Raw genomic sequence first — 23338 nt, 5'->3', positions numbered from 1 at the left:
AACCCTGTATAAACTCATAAAAAAACCGTTTCCATTTAACAATTTTAGAGCCAAAATTGTGAAATAGAAATGTTTTTGGCTGTGAACCAATGTTACTATTTCAAAATGTTCTGTGATTGTGTTGATATAGAAGGGATAGGGATAATAGCCTCCACGTATCTCCTCTCCTGAAACCTCGTATCTGCTCTCCTGGCCTGAAACCTCGTATCTCTCCTTTCCTGAAACCTAATAATAATAATAATGTAACACTATGTAGGCTATATCATTCACTGGAATTTAAAAAAGTATATTTAGTATACATGTCACATACTGTAACTGAATTGCATATAGAAATAACTAACCAAACCTTGGCTCTTGCTGAAATGACGCCACTGGCGTTAACGAACATCGGACGGACGGACGGAAGGACAGACAACCCGGATCCATAATGCCTCCGGCCTTATGGGGCGTTATATGTGCCAGGACTGGACTGAGTGAGCACTCGAACGTGTCGAAGTTACGTGTACGTGTTGGGGAAAAAAACATTTGTCTACATTGAATTATTCGCAACATTGAACATTTCGCAAGTTTGTGAGTATCACTGGTCTATGGCAGGTATAGGCATTTACATGGAGGCTGTGAGGATAGTCCGAGCGCATTTGACTGAACATGGGTGGGATGTAAGGCCATTCAACACACCATGATTGTCCCATCTCCCCATCGCACCCTGCCTGTCAAGAGGAGCAGACATATATATCCAGATTACTGAGGATTATTTATCGTTGTGTAAATATATTTTGTGAAAGTGATTTTGTCCATATCGCCCAGCCTTTACAACTGAACATTTAGCCCACTTTGTACAGAATACTGAGATGTATCTACTGTGGTGGGCTGCCAGGGTAGATCATGACATGACTTCTGCGTCGTGTGGTATAATGAGCATATATCACGGTCTGAAGTGATCTATTGCTTTTATAAAACGCTTACCAAGTATGGCAATATAAAATATAGAGTGGCGCACACCCAAAAAGTTTGAAGAGGTGCAGACTAACGAAGATTCAAAGTAACATAAAGAAAGGAAGTCGCACACTCAAAGTCTCCTCTGCTGTGTTTAATAAATGACACCAACATGTTTGGGCGAAAGTGCCTTCGTCGGGGTGCAGTACAACATCAGGAGGTGTGACCCTTTTTATAGGGCACACCTCAAATCAGTTGCAGGTGAGACAATTACAATAAGGGTTTAAGACATAGATTCAATTGGGTACAATTTTCCATTTACAAGAAATACACAATCCAATAATCTGTTTAGGAAAAACATTTCACAAAGTAAATAAACGTTAAAAAATTGAATATGGTACCAAACTAGGTACCTATTTAGGCAACAAGGTTGGCCTAGTTGTCTCAATTTACACAGCAACAGTTATTCAAAGAAAATTAAAAATCTCTCAAAAAAACAGATTTTTTAAAACCTAGTCCAAAAGTGAGTGTGAGTGAGTATATCATGGCACACTCCACCCCTCATACAGCCTGCCTATCGCCGGCGGAGGCGTAATAAAAGTGTAAAGTGTGGTGTAGGCTGCTGCTACTGAAGTGGAGATTTCTGGCTCAGAGTAGAAAGCAGCCTTTTTACCCTTTTCACCTGACATGTCTCTATTTTAAAGAATGGTAGTTTACTTAAATAATCCTGACATGAGTGTGTTTCTGTTCATCGCCTCATGTGTCTGACTCTGGATTCTGAAACACCACACGACTAGCTAAATGTAGTGGGACCACGTGGGACGGAGACACAGGACAAACAGGATAAACCTGGGACAAACAGCTGTTGGCAGATCACATGACACGACTGTTTACCCTGCCACAACAACCACACTACATCGAGAGTTCTTTGTCCCGCCCACCAACCGCATTTCCATTGGTCGGACTGCTAGATATCGCTTTGCGAGTGGATGGCACAACGTCAATCACGTCATTATTGTAACATCTGCAGTTAACAAGTTTGTATGCACTCACTAACTATCTCGGTTGTTATGGTCCTGTAAAAAGTATGTCAAAGTTTGTCTTTATTCTCTTTAAGCACGTATTTATAAAAATGAGTAGCTAGAGAGACCCTTATCTAATTTACTGAGTCATGCTGATGTCAATGTTATTAACAAGTCGCCTGTAATCTCTTTGCGTTTAACGTATCTAAAAGCTTGTTGTTAGTTAGCTAGCTTAGGTTAGCTAATGTTAACTATTATTCTGTAGCTTTTAAGGAAGTTAGAACTGTTCAGCCGATGTAAATGTCCTAAATGTTTTTAAATGAGTGGTAACGTTACTTAAAAGTTGGAACTTGCTACCAGAGGAACGTAACCGAAGTGTTTGCTAGTATTTGGGACTTGAACATGGCCATCTTGGGAATGTAGGTTATCTAACATTAGAGTCCACTGACGATGCAATCTAACGCTAATTTTCTAATGCACAACATATGTGCTTCATAATATTGATGGGACCGTTGATTCGATAAGAGAGTTAACGTTAATTATAGACCCGTCTGGTACGAAGCTGAATCACCTCTGTCCCGCTGGCAACAATAAGCATTTCCGGTGGCTGTTTTTCAAAGTAAACGAACCTTTCTGCACAAGTCTAGAGCACACAGAAGCCATTGAAAAATAATAAATTTGCACATTAAAACTATAAATTAAGCATTTAAATGAAGCTATACAATACAAATTATGTTTCTGTATAACAATAACTGTTTTAATAACATTGAGAACATTCTTCTCAGTATCTATAAATGCTGTGTTCACTGGAGTGCTAGCCTTTACAAATTGGACACTGGACAGGTGTGTGTTCAAAGTGGCAGCTTGCCAAACATATGCACATGCTCAGGAAGACCTCCTCTATGACATCACACTGTCAGCTAACCTCGAGGAGTAAAAAAAAAACATTGCAGGCCATCAAACCCACCCAGAGGTCACTCATAGTGACATTTTTGGACAAATATTCGACACTGTCCACCCCTGTGTCCAAAGTGGCAGCACAAACGATATGCACACGCTCGGGTAGACCAGCTCACACTCTCAGACATCACATTCTCAGCTAAGCTCAGTAGGAGTAAAAAAAAAAAAAAAAAAAGATTGCAGGCCGTCAAACCCACCCAAACTTGGAAAAAAGGTCTGATTTCACTGTTTTCCCCATCTAGACTGCATAAGACCAGGTCCAATTCAAAGACCATTACAATGAGACCTTTCAAACCTGGGCTAGATTACCAAGGGGACCATGGAGACTCATTATAACACACTCTGCGGTACGGCTCTGCCTCCGGTACGGCTGCAAACAGACCCACACTCATGTCATCTGTCAGACACATGCGTGTATTGGCCATCTATTAACATGGGCGAAAGTCTGATGATCTGATCCGGCAATTTTACCGGATCCGCGACGCATCTGGTGTACATTGGGTGTTACTGTCTGGGCATGTTATGTTATGCACTTGGCAAAAACTTTTCAAATAACATGTAGACCGACAGTACATGCATCGTCTGATTCAGCAGGCTGGCTGCTGGCTGTGACCCTGAGACAGTGGTGGGGCCATCATGGCTGCCGGGGCTGCGGTCGGGGAGAACCAACTCCAGAGGATTATCAGAGATCTGCACGGTACGCTGGCCAGCTTCATGTGTGTGCACGTGTGAAGAGTGTGTGTGTGTGTGTGTGTGTTAGGGCTGTCACTTTTTCCCAAAATAAAGTTCGAACAAACTTTAATTGCCCGAAATTCGTTGGAATATATTCAAAGTTTTTTGGTTAATTAAAAAAAAAAAAAAAAAACGTTTTTTTTTTTTTTTTTTTTTCAGTCCAGGCCACCGGGCATCAGCCCGACGTGTTAGCTTGGACGCTCACAGTCACAACACTGCCTCACAAACTTGGCTGCATCCAACTCGAGACAACTTTTCAGACCCTGGAGACAATCTTTCTCAGAAGAGACTAACGCGACAAATCTGGAGACTTTTTCTGACATGGGATTAACATTACCAGCAAGCAGCAGTTGGTTAATTTTGGTTCATAAAAAAAAAAATAATAATAATAATAATAAAAAAAATCAAAAAAAATTCGAACAGTCAATTTACATATCGAACACGAACCCCTCCCCCACATTCGAAGTTGCATTCGAATTTCGAATGAAAAGTGACAGCCCTAGTGTGTGTGCACACGTGTGAATGGGTGTGTGTGTGTGTGTGTGTGTGTGTGTGTGTGTGTGTGTGTGTGTGTGTGCACACGTGTGAATGGGTGTGTGTGTGTGTGTGTGTGTGTGTGTGTATGTGTGTGTGTGTGGGGCAGCCCTGGTGGTGGGTGACCTATCTCTGTGATTCTTTACTCAGTTACTCAATTGCCAAAACTTTGTTAAGTCAAAGTGGTGAAAATCCGTCAGGAACAATTTAGATTTTGTTTGAGGATTTTTAGCGATGTGATTTACATTCATCTCTAATGGGAGGTATAAATTTTCCTGCTTTTTACACTTTTTGCCCCCTGATATCATCCCCACTGTCTATAAGTAGGATTGCCGTTCCATCTGTTTTGGCTAAATACATGACTGTTTGTGTGGGTTATGTATCTGCATTTTCCCAGGTAAAGTACGACCTAAATGGAGGCTTTAGCTGTTAGTTCAGATAAGCATGGCGTGTGTTGTTATTGTCCCTGATCTTTGTCCATGTGTCTCTCTGCATTTCAGAGGCTGTTTCAGAGCTGGCAAAGGAGTACAGAGAAAGTGGCGAGCCAATCACAGATGACAGCACCAACCTGCAGAAGTTCTCCTATAAACTGGAGTATCTGCTCCAGGTGGGACTTTTCACACTACACTTATGGCTCATTTCCACCGCAGGTAGTAGCGCGATCCCGCTCCGCTCGACTCGATAAATTGTCTCATCCCACCGGTTTAAACTGTCCCAGCCCGGGTTGTATTGGAGTCGAGTCGTCCTACTTTTCGTACCTGCCTCGTCGGGGTTCTATTCTGTCAACCCGGGTTCATACGGTGACGTGAAAACATTGTAGACGACTGATTGGCCAGGCAGAATCGTGTTTACTCTATCTACTGACTGTCAATGCGCTGCATACCAGCTTAGTGGGCTTACATTCTCTTCTGTTATGTTATTTCCATCAGTCTTTGTGTTGCTGCCTTCGCCTTTGTGAAATAAAGTCGTGGCGGTGGTTTCAATTGTTTTCAGAGTGAAAAAAGTCCGCTGCTCAGCAAGCTCCTGTAGTTAGTTGAGCTGCAGCGCTCCGCTAGGCCGCAGCGGGTGTTTGGTGAAGCCACGGTCTTGCCTGAGAGGCCGCGGGGTACAGGGCAGGCTTCACTCTGTTGCGCCTCTTCCGTCCGCGCACAGCGCAGCGCATGCCTGAGTTTGACTAACTACAAAGTGATATCCATTTTCCTGGCCGATTGTCACATTCGCCCATGTCCACTGTAGGTCATTTAGAGGCACCAGTATTTCATAAACAGTTTAAAAGTTCTGTGGATGGATTTAATTGTAACGTTTTGTCTACTTCGGCTATAAACGAAGGACAGATATGCGGGGGCGGGGGTGGGTGGGGGCAGATGATCCGCGGTGGAAGCAAAACGTCCATCGAGCCGAAACGATTAGAGCCGAGTGGGGACAAGCTGTGCAGGGCTGTTAAATGTGGTGGAATTGAGCCATTAGCCGGGCTTAAGTCAGTCTCTTAGCCTGTGGCTCAGAGAGCTGTTAGCCCAGGGCTAAGAAAGCTTTCACACTTGCCCAATCCTGGCCCACTCCAAAGTGGGCTAACCAACCCCGACTTCAGGCCCGGCTAGCTGGTCCTGCTCTGGAGCAGGGTTCCCCCCGGGCCCCCGACCTTCCATCTAAACTGCAGGGCATTTGTGCAGCGTCATTCCACGTTCGCTAAAACTGCTTGTTTTGCCGCTGGGAGACTCAAACTGTCATTATAGTGTTTGGCCACATGGAAACGACTCTATACATGAATATTATTCTCCGGGGTTTACTGTCGGACGGAGAAAATTGGCCTATGAAGAGGCGAGGCAGAGGGGCAACAGCAAGACAGGGAAGCTGGCGCTGTGTCAACACGGAGGATTTCCCCTCTCACCAACAGCGCTGTGCTGGAGACAATTCTGCGTAATTTCGAAAAACCTCCCAAATATCGCAAAAAAACGTTTTTGCGCTCTCATGAGGTGGTTTTTCAGACGTGTCGATATAGCAGTTTATGGCAAAAGTGTAATGGAAACACATTTTCCACATTTGCACGTCATGTGACCCATCTTCTCCTTTGGAAAAGGAGCGGAAAATGAGGGAGAAAGGGTTCGATAAGCCGTGGCAAAACCTCCGCAGCAAGTGGAAAACTTTGAAGCAACGCTACCTAGCAGAAAGACGAGTGTTGTGCAAAAGCGGAGCCGGGGAAAATAGATAATGTTTAATGGCAGAAATGGGTCCATGGTGACAGGCTGCCTGTGAGCGCGCATTTGGCACAGCGGCGAGATGAGGGGATGAAAAGCACACACCGGTGCAGTGCTGCTGACTGAAGTGAATACAGTGAGTAATACATGTTTCAGGTGCAATGTTATAATTATAATACACGACATTCTGATTATTGCACCAAATCAGCCTTTTTCCCCTCCATCTCTAAATCGGACCAGTTTTATTTCCTTTTTTCCTCTGTCTGTTGCCCTCACTGCATTCACCGCAGCCAGCAACATGTTGCCACTCATTTTTTTTTTTATTGATAATCAGGCTCGTTTATATGCGTTGTAACTTCATGTTGTGATTTGCATTGACCATTGGTTGGATTTGAGCATGCAGGGGATGGGATATGGGGCAGATCCCCGTGCGTAATCACTGTGGCAGCTGCTGGTAACGGGGAATTGCGTTCAGGTGTGCGCGCCGTCGGACCAAACTCAACTTCAATGGAAACGCCTGCAAGTCGCAATTGTACTTTGTTGAAGTTGTAGAAATATCGCAATTATTTTGTGAAAAACTGTAATGGAAACACAGCTGTCTCTCTCTCTCTCTCTCTCTCCCCTCTCTGTCTCTCTCTCCCCTCTCTGTCTCTCTCTCTCTCTGTCCTCCCTCTCTGTCTCTCTCTCTCTCTCTGTGTCTATATCTCTCTCTCTCTCCCCTCTCTGTCTCTCTCTCTCCCCTCTCTGTCTCTCTCTCTCTCTCCCCTCTCTGTCTGTCTCTCTCTCCCCTTTCTGTCTCTCTCTCTCTCCCCTCTCTGTCTCTCTCTCCCCTCTCTGTCTCTCTCTCCCCTCTCTGTCTCTCTCTCTCTCTCTGTCCCCCCCCTCTGTCTCTCTCTGTCTCTCTCTCTCTCTGTGTCTTTCTCTCTCTCTCTGTCTCTCTCTCTCTCTCTCTCTCAACTGCTCTGTGTTGACACAGCATGAGCTTCCCTGTATTGCTGGTTGCCCCTCTGCCTCGCCTGTTCATACAACATATTTATGCTTAATAAGCATTAAGTCGGTTACTAACCATGAATTTAGTGACCCTTGTTGTAAAGTTTTACCCAAAATGATATAGATGGGTCACTTAAATTGTTCAATTGAATGATTACACGTTGACAGATTGTATATGTTAGAGATGTTAAATGACATATAAAAAGTAGAGCGCGCACATCCACTCAAAATGCAGGTGCAGGACAAAAGCAATAAAACATATCAAAAGAAATAGAGTCCGCACACTGCTCGACTGGGAGCAAGTCGAGCAGTGTGCGCGGACTCTATTTCTTTTTAGAGATGTTAAATGATCCATTTCAGGTTTTTATGCCTCCACCGGCGATAGGCATTATGTTTTAAACACGATTTCAGACGGCAACCCGTCTTTATTGTCACATGAACACACTACAACACATGCATGCGGCCACAACACACACTCATGCTGACGGTGGCCGGTGAAATATGTCCTCTGCATTTGACCCATCCAGGCTTGTCCTTTCCTCCAGGGGGCAGGCCAGGAGCAGTGGTCGCTATTTCTTTCCAGCGCCCGGGGACCTTCATTGGACCATCATTGGACCAACTTCGGATGTTGTCGTCACTGGTCGGATGACGATCTTCTGCATGTTTTTAGTGGGGGGTTATGTACGGAGGAACCCCCTGGGGGGTACGGGGAGAACATGCAAACTCCACACAGAAAGGCCCTTTCGACGAGATAGCCCACCTGGGCAGTAGGCACTGAAGATATGGGGGGGTCACAACTCCAGCCCACAGCGTCCCAGGTGGCAATCGAACCCAGGACCTTCGAGCTGTGAGGCGACAGCGCTTACCACTGCTCCACCGTAAACCCACCGTTTTCGGGTTGTCTGTCCGTACGTCCGACGGAATTTGGTCAAATTTGCCTCAAATGTCCACTTGGACTCAAGGATGAACTGATTACATTTTGGTGGTCAAAGGTCAAAGTTCAAGGTCACTGTAACCTCACGAAAGCCATTTTCTAGCTTGTTATAATGATATCTCGGGAAAGCCTTGACGGAATTTCGTCACATTTCCCTCAGAGGTCCACTTGGACTCAAGGATGAACTGATTAGATTTTGGTGGTCAAAGTAACGACATTTTCAAGCTCATTAATGTGATATCTCCGTCACATTTGGCTCAAACGCCAGTCAGTCTGGACAGACATGGTCACATGGATATCGACTGCTCACTTTTTGGCAGAGGCATATATCCGTGGTGTACGGGTGTAGTCGTTCTAGTTATCTTTTTAAGTGTGGGATAGAATTGCTCCAATCAGTACTTTGCATGCCCCAAAATGTGCCATGTTCAACACGATCCCATATCTATATCTGTCTATATCTATATCTGTATATCTATATGTGTCTATATCTATATCTGTATATCTATATGTGTCTATATCTATATCTATATCTGTATCTATATCTGTCTATATCTATATCTGTATATCTATATCTGTATATCTATATCTATATCTATATCTATATCTATATCTGTCTATATCTATATCTGTATATCTATATCTGTATATCTATATCTGTATATCTATATGTGTCTTTCAGTTCGACCAGAAGGAGAAGGCCACATTTCTTGGTAGCAGGAAGGATTATTGGGATTACTTCACTGACTGTCTGGCCAAGATCAAAGGAGCCAATGACGGGATCCGCTTTGTCAAATCCATCTCTGAGGTAGATCGATTATCACCATCAGAGTCTGCTTTGTTTATAACCACGCTACTACTTAGAGTACTATTTACACACTGTGCATACAGATCTATTTACACACTGTGCATACAGATCTATTTACACACTGTGCATACAGATCTATTTACACACTGTGCACACATATTTACACACTGTGCATACAGATCTATTTACACACTGTGCACACAGATCTATTTACACACTGTGCATACAGATCTATTTACACACTGTGCATACAGATCTATTTACACACTGTGCACACAGATCTATTTACACACTGTGCATACAGATCTATTTACACACTGTGCATACAGATCTATTTACACACTGCATACAGATCTATTTACACACTGTGCACACAGATCTATTTACACACTGCACACATATTTACACACTGTGCACACAGAACTATTTACACACTGTGCACACATATTTACGCACTGTGCATACAGATCTATTTACACCCTGTGCACACATATTTACACACTGTGCACACATATTTACACACTGTGCATACAGATCTATTTACACACTGTGCACACATATTTACACACTGCATACAGATCTATTTACACACTGTGCACACAGATCTATTTACACACTGCACACATATTTACACACTGTGCATACAGATCTATTTACACCCTGTGCATACAGATCTATTTACACACTGTGCATACAGATCTATTTACACACTGTGCATACAGATCTATTTACACCCTGTGCATACAGATCTATTTACACACTGTGCACACATATTTACACACTGTGCATACAGATCTATTTACACCCTGTGCATACAGATCTATTTACACACTGTGCACACAGATCTATTTACACACTGCACACAAGTCAAGTCAAGTCAAGTCAAGTCAAGTCAAGTCAAGTCAAATTTTATTTATATAGCACCTTTCATACACAAAGGCAATTCAAGGTGCTTTACAAAAAAATAATCGAAAAAACAAGCAGCAAAGCAATGCACATATAAAAAACACATAAAAAACACAGCCGACAGTTTTAGTTAAAATATATACTCAAATTAACAAACATGAAACATTATTTCTGTTTTAAATAAGTTACAAGGCACTCTTCAGTATTATTATTACATGTACAGTCCATTTGTTGGAAATGTACAGGAAAAATCTTTTTAAAATTACAGGCCGAGAGAGGCAGTAGTTTAGTAGCAGTTAAAAGCAAGAGTAAACATAAAGGTCTTTAGCTTGGATTTAAAAATAGGCAGAGTAGGGGCAGATCTAATGTGTTCAGGGAGTTTGTTCCAGTTATGAGAGGCATAGTGGGAGAACGCGGCTTCACCATGTTTAGATTTGGTCCTTGGGACAATTAGTAGACCAGTGCCTGAAGATCTCAGGGATCTGGATGGTTCATAGTGTAGAAGCATTTCAGAGATGTAGTGTGGGCCTGACCCGTTGAGAGATTTGTAAACTATTAGCAGAATTTTAAAGTCTATTCTAAGATTTACTGGCAGCCAATGCAGGGACTTGAGAACTGGTGTAATGTGTTCAGCTTTCTTGGTTCTTGTTAGAACTCTAGCAGCCGCATTCTGAATGAGCTGAAGTTGTTTAACAGCTTTTTTGGGAAGACCATTGAAAAGACTGTTGCAGTAGTCTAGCCTGCTAGAAATGAAAGCATGAATTAGTTTTTCAAGATCTTGTTTGGACATATAGCCTCTAATCCTTGCTATATTTTTTAGATGATAGAAGGCAGATTTTCTTATAAGCTTGATGTGGGAGTTGAAATTTAGATCAGAGTCAATAATAATGCCAAGATTTTTTACCTGGTCCTTTGGCTTCAGAGATAGGGATTCGAGGTGAGCAGTAACTTTGAGCCTATCTTCTTTTTTGCCGAAGACAATTATCTCTGTTTTGTCTTTATTAAGTTGGAGAAAATTCTGGCACATCCAATCATTAATTTGCGCAAGGCACTGACACAGTGACTCTATGGGGGCATAGTCATCCGATGAGAGGGCTATGTAGAGTTGGGTGTCATCTGCATAGCTATGATAAGCTATTTTGTTTTTTTGCATAATTAGGCCCAGAGAGAGCATATAAAGGTTAAACAGGACAGGACCTAAAATTGATCCTTGGGGTACCCCACATGTCATTTTGGTTTGGTCAGATGTGTAGTTGCCAATGGAGACAAAGTAGTTCCTGTCTTGCAGATAAGATCTGAACCACTCTAGGACCGTGCCGGAAAGCCCGACCCAGTTTTCCAGTCTGTCCAATAGAATTTCGTGGTCAACCGTATCAAAGGCAGCGCTGAGGTCTAGTAACACTAAGATTGAGATTTTACCTGAATCAGTGTTCATTCGGATGTCATTTATAACTCTGATAAGCGCAGTTTCGGTGCTATGATGGGGTCGGAAGCCTGATTGGAAAGGATCTAGGAGGTCATTGGAGGATAGAAAGGTATTGAGTTGTTGGTAGACAGTTTTTTCGAGTATTTTGCTAATAAAGGGAAGATTTGATATTGGTCTGTAATTGCTGATTATAGAGGGGTCGAGGCTACGCTTCTTTAGCAAGGGCTTAACAACTGCAGTTTTTAGAGATTTTGGGAAAATGCCTGTAAGAAGAGAGGTATTAATTATCTTCAGTATGTCGGTCGCCAGGCAACTGTAGACATTTTTTAGAAAGCTTGTTGGCAGGGTGTCTAGGCAACACGATGAGGATTTAAGGCCTCGTATCGTTTCTTCTAGTTTCTTGTGGTCAATGACATTGAACTGAGTCATGTTAATTAAGCACCTATTCTGTGGGTGCGGCGGAGCCACATTTGTTCTTGATGTGGAAATAGTTAGTCTGATATTTATAATTTTATCCCTAAAGAAGGTCGCAAATTCATTGCATTTGACATTGGATAGAAGATCAGGGGCAATTTGTGGGGGGGGGTTTGTCAGCCTGTCAACAGTGGCAAAAAGAGTGCGAGCGTCATTGGTGTTTTTGCTGATAATGTCGGAGAAGAAGAATTTTCTGGAATTTTTTAGTTCCTGGTTGTAGGAGTGAAGACTATTTTTATAGATGTCATAATCGATGTGAAGTTTAGTTTTCCGCCATTTGCGCTCGGCTTTCCTACAATCTCTTTTTTTGTTATTTACAGAGGGAGCGTTTCTCCATGGTGCTTTTTTCTTACCGGAGATTAGTTTAGATCTAATGGGAGCTACAGCATCAATAGCCTTTAGGGTTTTAGAATTGAAGTTATCTAGGAGATCATTGACAGAGGCTGAGGAGAGGGAAGGGGCCAGCGAGAAAGCCTCCATGAACCGTGTGCTAGTGCTCTCGTTGATGTAACGCTTTTTGATGGTTTTTGACCGAGTAAGAGCGATAGGGGTGATCTTGAGTTCAAGAAAAATACAGAGATGGTCGGACAGAGCAACATCACTAGCTGAAAGAAACGATGACTCAAAGCCCTTGGTGATAAATAAATCTAGGGTATGGCCTCGATTGTGAGTGGGCCCAGAGACATGTTGTAACAGGTCAAAAGTGTCAAGGAGGTTATTCAATTCTTTGGCATTATTATCATTGGGGTTGTCAATATGAATATTAAAATCTCCTGCAATAGTTAAACAGTCATGTTCTATGGAGATTATAGAAAGGAGTTCTGAAAATTCATCAAAAAAACTACTAGAGTACTTAGGTGGTCTGTATATAATCAGTAGTAAAATAGAGGGAGAGCACTTCAGAACAGCGGCCAGATATTCAAATGATGAAAAGTCGCCAAACGATACCTGCTTGCATTGAAAAGCATCAGAGAAAATAATAGCTACTCCTCCCCCTTTCTTACCGACTCTGGGGGCGTCAATGTAGTTAAAGTTAGGTGGGGCTGACTCATTAAGAACATATTCCCTGTTGTTTAGATCAAGCCAGGTCTCTGTGAGGAACATGAGGTCCAGTTTATGACTCGTAATCAGATCGTTTATTAGAAGCGACTTGCTTACAAGTGACCTAATATTTAGCAGTGCAGCCTTGATAGCTGCACTGCTAGGTTGAATTTGTAAATGCTTTTCAGAGTGTCCCTGGAGAACAGATACTAGGCTTGGTCCTGGAACAGGACGTGCTGAGAGATAATCTTTGTTTGTTCTGTAGCTAATCAGGGTGGGGATAGTTAGACATCTGATTGTTTCATGATCCTCTGTGACCTTGTTTTTGGGGCAGAAAATGCTTTTTTCTTCAGTTTTCCCCTTTGGGGCGGGCAGGGAGATTGAGGGAAGGGTGAGCGGGTGGGAGGGGGAGGTGGTTTTGAGGGTGGGGGGTCGGAACAAGGAGGTCTTGGGGGTGGGGAGGAGCGAGGGGGTCTTTGGGGTGGGGAGGAGCAGGGGGTGCTGGAGCGAGGGGGTCTTTGGGATGGGGGGGGGCGAGGAGGGGGAGATGTTGAGGGTGGGGAGGAGCAGGGGGCGCTGGCTATTCTGGCGTGAGTCTGTTCAGCCAGTGTGTTCATGACAGATGGAGAGGGCTGATTAGCCAGTTCTTTTAGGCCAGGAGTCTGTTCGGCCAGTGTGTTCATGACAGATGGAGAGGGCTGATTAGCCAGTTCTTTTAGGCCAGGCGGAGGGGTGCACTGCAGGCTAGCTAGTCCAGCGTCACACAGATCTATTTACACACTGTGCATACATATCTATTTACACCCTGTGCATACAGATCTATTTACACACTGTGCACACATATTTACACACTGTGCATACAGATCTATTTACACACTGTGCACACAGATCTATTTACACACTGTGCACACAGATCTATTTACACACTGTGCACACAGATCTATTTACACACTGTGCACACATATTTACACACTGTGCATACAGATCTATTTACACACTGTGCACACAGATCTATTTACACACTGTGCACACAGATCTATTTACACACTGTGCATACAGATCTATTTACACACTGTGCATACAGATCTATTTACACACTGTGCATACAGATCTATTTACACACTGTGCATACATATCTATTTACACACTGTGCATACAGATCTATTTACACACTGTGCATACAGATCTATTTACACACTGTGCATACAGATCTATTTACACACTGTGCATACAGATCTATTTACACACTGTGCATACAGATCTATTTACACACTGTGCATACAGATCTATTTACACACTGTGCATACAGATCTATTTACACCCTGTGCATACAGATCTATTTACACACTGTGCACACATATCTATTTACACCCTGTGCATACAGATCTATTTACACACTGTGCATACAGATCTATTTACACCCTGTGCATACAGATCTATTTACACACTGTGCACACAGATCTATTTACACCCTGTGCATACAGATCTATTTACACACTGTGCAGTGTGCATACAGATCTATTTACACACTGTGCATACAGATCTATTTACACACTGTGCAGTGTGCATACAGATCTATTTACACACTACAGATCTATTTACACACTGTGCAGTGTGCATACAGATCTACCGTAAATTTCGGACTATAAGCCGCGGCTTTTTCCCCGTTTTTTGGCCCTGCGGCTTATATAACGGTGCGGCTTATCTATGGATTTTTTCGAGAAAAAAAAAAAAAAAAAAGAATTCTCTCTTCTTTTGCACTCTTTCTAACTATAAATCCACTTCTGTTTTAATTTCCTCTCTTGCCCTCTTTTCACCACACCGCGGACACTGTGTGCACTGTAAAAAAAAACACAGGTGGTGTTGTGTTATGTTGTTTTGTTGAAATGTTAATAAATGGGAGCTTCCTCAAACAGCCATCTCTTTCCCGACAATCCCCTCTGTGCATGAACCCTTACATATGGTAATTAAACATTAAAACACAATAAAAAAAAAAAAAAAAAAATTAAAACACCTGCGGTTTATAGTCCGGTGCGGCTTATATATGTAACAAACAGGCAATTTTGCTGCTGCGGCTTATACTCCGGTGCGGCTTATAGTGCGGAAATTACGGTATTTACACACTGTGCACACAGATCTATTTACACACTGTGCATACAGATCTATTTACACACTGTGCATACAGATCTATTTACACACTGTGCACACAGATCTATTTACACACTGTGCATACAGATCTATTTACACACTGCATACAGATCTATTTACACACTGTGCATACAGATCTATTTACACACTGCATACAGATCTATTTACACACTGTGCATACAGATCTATTTACACACTGTGCATACTCGCCACACGATGAAATGTTAAACCAAAATGCACATAATCTGTCTTTTTGGAAGGAAAAGAGGTTGGCAGCCATGTTTGGAAAGTAGTGCCGGCTACCTCTTTTCCTTCCAAAAAGACCAATTATGTGCATTTTGGATTAATATTTCATCGTGTGGTGAGTACCCGAAGCACAACATGTATTTTGGCGCAGTGAGATGTGTGTTTTGGCAGATTTTTAACAGCTGTACCATTAGCCTCCATTCTATGGCGATAATTACTAACTTCACGACTGTAGCTCACTGTAAACTGAGCGGACAGTCCCGGTAAGGCATGGTGTATCTTGGTTATGTTGGGGGGATGTGGCAAATGAGCTAAACTTCCAAAAATGTGGTGTATCCCTTTAAGACGGCGAACCGTGTTAACGTGGTTTGCGGTCTTAAAGGGATACGCACACAAATGCTGCATCAGGTATCAATGGGTTAACCTACTATTCCTCTCCTTCTATAGCTGAAGACTTCTCTGGGGAAGGGACGAGCGTTTATTCGCTACTCCCTTGTGCATCAGCGACTGGCCGACACCCTGCAGCAGTGCCTAATGAACCAGAGGGTCACCAGGTAAAAGTGGGTTTGTTTGAGATCCATGGTTCAGTTCAGATCAAGATACAAGATACTTTATTGCCACCCAACCAGGTTGCTGGTATTAGCTTTGGGTATTTGGGTGGTATATTCTGTAGCTCTGAATGAAACCTGTAACATAGAACATGTATACATTTACCTCCCCTTCCCAACAATAAACACATAAATCAGTCAGACATTAAAGTCTATCAGGTGCTTAGTTAAGGTGGGGGGGGGGGGGGGGGTGTAGGGGGCCTCAAGGGATTTCAGAGTTCCTTATGGCTGTTGGGAAAACGGGTGGTCTTGAAACAGATGGTCTTGAAACGGGTGGTCTTGGAGTGTAGAGACCTGTAGTGTCTACCTGAGGGCATGGGCTGAAATAGGTGGTGTGCTGAGTGTGAGTGAGGGTTCTTTATACTTTGAATGGTGGCAGTGTAGACTTGGACCAGCAGGCATTGTTCTACCCTGTTCAGTTCAGTTATTTTTATAGTCCCTTACCACACAAGCATGTCTCAAAGGGCTTTATATAGCATCAACACTGTTATATATGTCTCAAAGGGCTTTATATAGCATCAACACTGTTATATATGTCTCAAAGGGCTTTATATAGCATCAACACTGTTATATATGTCTCAAAGGGCTTTATATAGCATCAACACTGTTATATATGTCTCAAAGGGCTTTATATAGCATCAACACTGTTATATATGTCTCAAAGGGCTTTATATAGCATCAACACTGTTATATATGTCTCAAAGGGCTTTATATAGCATCAACACTGTTATATATGTCTCAAAGGGCTTTATATAGCATCAACACTGTTATATATGTCTCAAAGGGCTTTATATAGCATCAACACTGTTATATATGTCTCAAAGGGCTTTATATAGCATCAACACTGTTATATATGTCTCAAAGGGCTTTACATAGCATCAACAGTCAACACAGTTATATACGACCAACATATATCTACACACAACATAGGTTACATACATCATATACATACACAAACACACAACATAGGTTACATACACACATCATATACATACATCATATACATACATACACACAACATAGGTTACATACATCATATACATACACAAACACACAACATAGGTTACATACACACATCATATACATACATACATCATATACATACATACACACAACATAGGTTACATACATCATATACATACACAAACACACAACATAGGTTACATACACACATCATATACATACATCATATACATACATACACACAACATAGGTTACATACATCATATACATACACAAACACACAACATAGGTTACATACACACATCATATACATACATACATCATATACATACATACACACAACATAGGTTACATACATCATATACATACACAAACACACAACATAGGTTACATACACACATCATATACATACATACATCATATACATACATACACACAACATAGGTTACATACATCATATACATACACAAACACACAACATAGGTTACATACACACATCATATACATACATCATATACATACATACACACAACATAGGTTACATACATCATATACATACATACATCATATACATGTACATACATACATACACACAACATAGGTTACATACATCATATACATACATCATATACATGTACATACATACATCATATACATGTATGTACATACATACATACACACAACATAGGTTACATACATCATATACATACATCATATACATACATACATCATATACATGTACATACATACATACACACAACATAGGTTACATACATCATATACATACATCATATACATACATACATCATATACATGTACATACATACATACACACAACATAGGTTACATACATCATATACATACATCATATACATGTACATACATACATCATATACATGTACATACATACATACACACAACATAGGTTACATACATCATATACATACATCATATACATACATACATCATATACATGTACATACATACACACACACAACATAGGTTACATACATCATATACATACACAAACGGCATATCTTTTAGACTGTGGCCGCCGGGAGAACATGCAAACTAAACACAGAAAGGACGGGTGGAGATTCAAACCCACGACCTTCTTGCTGTGAGGTGACAGTGCTATCCGCTGAGCCACCGTGCCACTTTCACTTTGTTTAAGTGCAACTAAAATGACTTTGAGAACAGGACAGCAGGTGTTTTTTGCCAGAGGGATCTTTACGTGTGAACTAAAGTCGAGTGCAAATCAGTCGCAATTGAGTTGCTGTTATAAGAAAGGGGCAGGTCATGTGTGGTGGCATTCATGCTTTGTAATACATGTAATTCTTCTCTTTCCCTCTCTGTTCCATAGATCTGGGTACTACTTTACTACAGGATAGGGCTACTTTACATTTCAAATCATTTTTACAATCCATGTCAGATATAATAGATTCCTTATTTTTTTATTTTTTTGTAACCTCCTGTTGTCCTGTTGTCGGGTGTTCAAGCTGACAAACACCCCCCAAATAAAAGTAGAGATAATGTGATAATAAAGTTAAGGGTTGTTTAACTGAGATGGATTATCTAGTTCTGGCAATTTCCAAGTCCATGGAACTTGTTTTTCATCATTGATCCCTGCTTCTTTATGAGGTTTCCATATTTAGGTGTGTGACTGGATACAAATGTAACGCAACAACTTAAAAATGTCACTTGACCTCACACTAATTGCAACAAAACCAAACTCAACTGATTTTGTATCCTCAATATGTCCTCAATGAAGGAAAAAAAGTGTTAAGGAAATGTATGAAGGGAAAATTTTGAAAATTACCTATATGATGCTACCAAAAACGTTTATTTATTTATTTTTTAACATTTATTTATTTATGTTTTTTCTCCTTGAAGCAAAAAACACATACAGGATATAAGTGATGAGATTTATGGCACATAAAAAAAAAAAAGGCTTCCATAGGCTTCCATAGGCTACCATCATATTTAGGTCATTTTCAAAACTTTCCCTTCATACATTTCCTTAACACTTTTTTTCCTTCATTGAGGACATATTGAGGATACAAAATCAGTTGAGTTTGGTTTTGTTGCAATTAGTGTGAGGTTGACCCACATATTTGCGTAAAATGCCTGGACTATTTGTGTCTCCTCACTCCTCTCTCTCCTCGTGTGCAGTGACTGGTACTATGCACGAAGCCCCTTCATGAAGCCCCACCTCAGTGTTGACATTATCAGTCATCTGTATGAGCTCAATGAGGTCCAGTTTGACGTGGCATCCAGAGGTCATGACCTCGACGCGACCTGGCCCACCTTTGCAAGGTAATGAATTGGAGACAAATCGTGCAAACATGTAGAAATCATGTAAAAAAACATTCACAAACATAACGAAGTGAAAATGTATACAATTGTGTTGTTAGTATTTCATAATGCAGTGGTATTACATAGTGTGTTGTTACAGGGCCTAAAATGGTAAATGGACTGCATTTATATAGCGCTTTTAAAGCGATTGAACCACCGACCTCTTTTATCCAAAGGCATGAGTGGACGAACCGCTCTACCTCCTGAGCCACCGCCATCCCCTAGTTAGGCCTAGTTAGGATGTTTAACTTTCAATAATATCACCAATGTGTCTTTTGTGATCAACAAGGAGGACTCTGGGTTTGGCAAACTCACCTGGCCACACGTGGAAAGCACCCAGTCGCAGCTCCAGCATCAACAGTCTGGCCAGCACCTACTCACAGGTAACTGTCCTGCCTCTTCAACTGCTATTGACCTCATCATGGTATCAGACAAATGTTTGTTTTGTTTTTTTTTGTTTTTTTTACCTTTATTTATACAGGGGGAGTCTCACTGAGAGCAATGCTCTCTTTTTCAGGAGCGCCCTGTTCACATTCACACACACATTCATACCTGGAAGCTGCCCAGTACAATCACAGTCTGATTTGCTGGCCACTGAGCAGCTCCACTGGAGCGGTTTAGTTTAGTTTAGTTTATTTGTTTAGCACAAATTTAGGTACAAATCTGTGCAAGGTGGGAACGAAGCCTTTGCAGGCTTGTACAGAGTTCCACACCTACTCATATTAATTTCGTGACATGCAGGCTAAACATTCAACAACAAAAAAACACAGAAAAAGAAAAGCTACATGTTAAATCAGCAAAGCAGTGAAAATAAGGTAATTTGCATCTGAAGCAAAAGCAAGAAGGCTAAGAGGAAAACAAAGTCTGTTAGAGAAAAGTTGTCAAAATCTGTCAGAGAAGGATGAGTACAGGGATCAGGAGGACAGTAGATGTCCTCCTGATTGGTTGGGGATAAGGGCCTTGCTCAAGGGCACCTCAGTGGTGGTAATGAGGGAGGGGCAAGCGCTGCCTTTTCACTTTCCCCACCCAGATTTATCCTGCCGGTCCCGGGGATTGAACCGACGACCTTCCGGTCACAAGCTCGCTTCTCTAACCATTGGGCCACCACTGCCCTTGTAAAATGTTAAATGTAAAATGTTAAATGTAAAATGACCTAAAGTGGTGTCATTGTGTACGGTCAAAACAACAAGGAACGCCAGCACGCAATGAATGTCCTTTCAAGGTTTGATTCCGTCATCAAGACCAAACACAACGGACGTTTGTGTACGGTATCAGTGATCACTTGATTAGGAGGAGCAGCGGTTAACTGTCACAATTTGATTCAAAGTAGAACTCTGAGCTGAAGGATCCACATGGCGTAGGAAACAGGAAACAGGAAACAGCAAACAGGAAACCAGGACTTACTTAGATTCTTGCAACTGAGAAGCCACGTAGACAAACTATTTAGCAGAGAGGAGCTGAAGAGGTCAGGGGTCGGTGATGGAGTATTAATAATTTTTATCTGAGCTTACAGGGCGGCTGACCTGCTGACCAAGGCCTTCAAATGATGTCTAAGCTATACAGGGTCTTCAGATGCTAAGTGGGGTTAGGGTTAGGGTTAGTGGGGTGGGGTGGGGTTAGGGTTAGGGTTAGGGTTAGTGGGGTGGGGTGGATACATCTTCCATCAAAGACAAATGGGAAAGAGAGGGGGATTTGACTCTCTTGCTGGAGGAGTGGGAAAAGAGAAGTGAAAGGCAGTGGAAGTCCACTAATTCATTGTCATGGAGACAATTCCAGTGGAAGAATATGGTCAGATACTTTTTAACACCGGTTCAGGCTAGGCTAGGGGGGAAGGCAGACGTGTTGCTGGAGGGGTTGTGGCACAGAAAGAGCAGATCACCGTCATATATTTTGGAAATGTCCTGGGATGAGTCTATTTTGGGGATGAGTCTATTTTGGGAAAAAGTCAGAGATAGCATGGAGACCAGCATGGAGCATGCACACCAGCATGGAGAAGGTACTAAAGACTGAAATGGACCTTTGTTATCAAGCTCTGTATCTGGGTAGGATGCCTGAGCAGCAGCTCCATGGCCTTTCTGAGAAGTACATGTTTCAAATAATGCTGGTTGCCGGTAAAGCGCCCGGCATGGTTCTGCGCAGCCTCGACTTGGAGCCTTGCCGCCGCCGAGCGGCGACAACGAGACTGTGCATACTCCAACGTAACTCGTCCAAAACACGTCCAAAACGTTATCGTGTCGTTTACCAAGAACTTGCAATCATGTCGGTGGGGGAACATTTTATTGTCCCTCCATTTCAAAACTCATTCCGGTGAGCCTGCAGAAGGCTTTGCTAGATGAGGGACAAGCACTGTTAAATGAGGAAATGGCGGAGTCACATTTTCGAGGAGCTGCACGCCCCATATGCCGAGCTCCGCCGATAGGACGCCCAGCTGCGGCGACCCCCTCGGCGCAGTCAGCGCCGTCAATTTCGCTCGAGCATAATTTGCGCTTAAGAAGGCTGTTAGGAAAAGGTGGCTAAACCAAAGCCCGCCAGCGTTATCAGACTGGTTTAGTGTGATAACATACAGTATATATTCAAGTTGATTCATTTAGGAAAAACCCCTTGAGATGAATCATCTCGTTTTCGAGGGGGTCCTTTACTTTACTTTGTTTATTTGGTCAGGACAGTACACATTAATGAACAGTTACCTATACAGAGTCATCTATGATAACAGTAAATATTTCGGATTTAACTAAAAGCTAATTTGCATCCGTAGTCCTCAAGACATAAAAACATTAGGGCTGGGTATTGGCAAGGACCTCACGATACGATACGTATCACGATACATGGGTCGCGATACGATTGTATCACGATACATTGCGATTAGGGCTGGGCGATATGACGATATATTTCGTCTGGACGATAGAAAATGTATTTCGTCTCATATGATGCTCTATCGTTTATATCGTTGTGTTGCAATCACACTCTTTACGGCAATATTGTCCGTCATGCAGTGCTTTCTTCATTCTGTTTTCTTTTTTACTCACGTCCACAGTCCACACACGCACCAGACTCTGTGTCAACAAGCCCCTTGCGTCCCTTTATAAGTGGCACAAATCAGCCGGTGAGTAGGCTAAAGAGCAGGGAGATGTTACCTCCACTCCGTCCGCCTAGCCTACCCAGGCATTTGCGCTGTGTTAAGTCCGCGTTTGATCCATATTTGCGTGTGTCCTCCTAACATTAAACCTGGCAAAACATCTCCTCCCATCCTCTCATCATCCCAAGGAAATCCCTTGAGGGCCGACAACAAAACACCTATCGTTAGCTTTAGCTTTTAGCTTTCCCTGGGTGAGTTGTGTTGGTTGGATAACCGTGAAACCGTGGAGTAGTTTTGTTGAGTGAACTGAACTGGTAACATGGAAATTCTGAAGTGGAGCATTTTTGTTCCTTTATAAACGAACTGAGAGAACTGGACTGAACTATAGGTTAAATAACTGGTGGTGTGGTTCAGTTTGTGTTTCATTCTACTGCCCTGCAACTAATTATTATTATTTGTGTTGTAAAGAATAGCCATGCTTATCTGTATTCTGAATGCATGTATCCTTTGTGAGCTTTGAAAACATTTTAACTGGTTTAACTGCTACATAAATAAATGGCCATGTGGTCATTTTATATAAACTATAAATTGAATTTACAGAAAATATGCTATATCGTGATTTATACCATGGTCTGGGTGAATACTCGATTCTGATTGGCTGCAGAGTGTCCATTAAGTAAGGGTTAATGCACGACGAGGTGTCCATTATCACTTTTTAAGGGACGACGTGAGAAGCGTGAACCGGTCCGAGGCGCCATATATCGGTATCGGGATATGAAATGACCTATATCGGGATACGAGATTTTGGCCATATCGCCCAGCCCTAATTGCGATACAATACATATTGCGATATATTGCAATACTCTACACAATTTACTCAAAATTAAAAAATAGTGCTAAAAATACAACACACTGTGTACCACCCAGGTAGTGTAATAATATGTACATCACTTTATATTGATAATTTAGTGGACAAATTTAGGCAAA

The 23338-nt window shown here is 42.0% G+C and overlaps 1 protein-coding gene across 2 annotated transcripts in view; it reads left to right on the top strand.

The window, feature by feature from the left end:
* The first annotated feature begins 1981 nt into the window (after positions 1-1981).
* Positions 1982-23338, top strand: part of fyco1a (FYVE and coiled-coil domain autophagy adaptor 1a) — a 42545-nt gene continuing 21188 nt past the window's right edge. For both annotated transcript variants that reach the window (XM_083647846.1, XM_083647845.1), the window contains exons 1-7: positions 1982-2021; positions 3510-3615; positions 4685-4791; positions 8983-9108; positions 15797-15903; positions 19093-19236; positions 19565-19658. In XM_083647846.1, coding sequence (XP_083503972.1) covers positions 3555-3615; positions 4685-4791; positions 8983-9108; positions 15797-15903; positions 19093-19236; positions 19565-19658 — 639 coding nt within the window. In that variant the 5' untranslated portion in view covers positions 1982-2021; positions 3510-3554. The remainder of the gene's footprint in view (positions 2022-3509; positions 3616-4684; positions 4792-8982; positions 9109-15796; positions 15904-19092; positions 19237-19564; positions 19659-23338) is intronic.

Source organism: Poromitra crassiceps, assembly GCF_964638095.1.
Source record: "Poromitra crassiceps genome assembly, chromosome: 12".
Classification (NCBI taxonomy): Eukaryota; Metazoa; Chordata; class Actinopteri; order Beryciformes; family Melamphaidae; genus Poromitra; species Poromitra crassiceps.
Note: the sequence above shows the minus strand (reverse complement) of the source record. Positions and strands in the feature narration are given on the sequence as shown.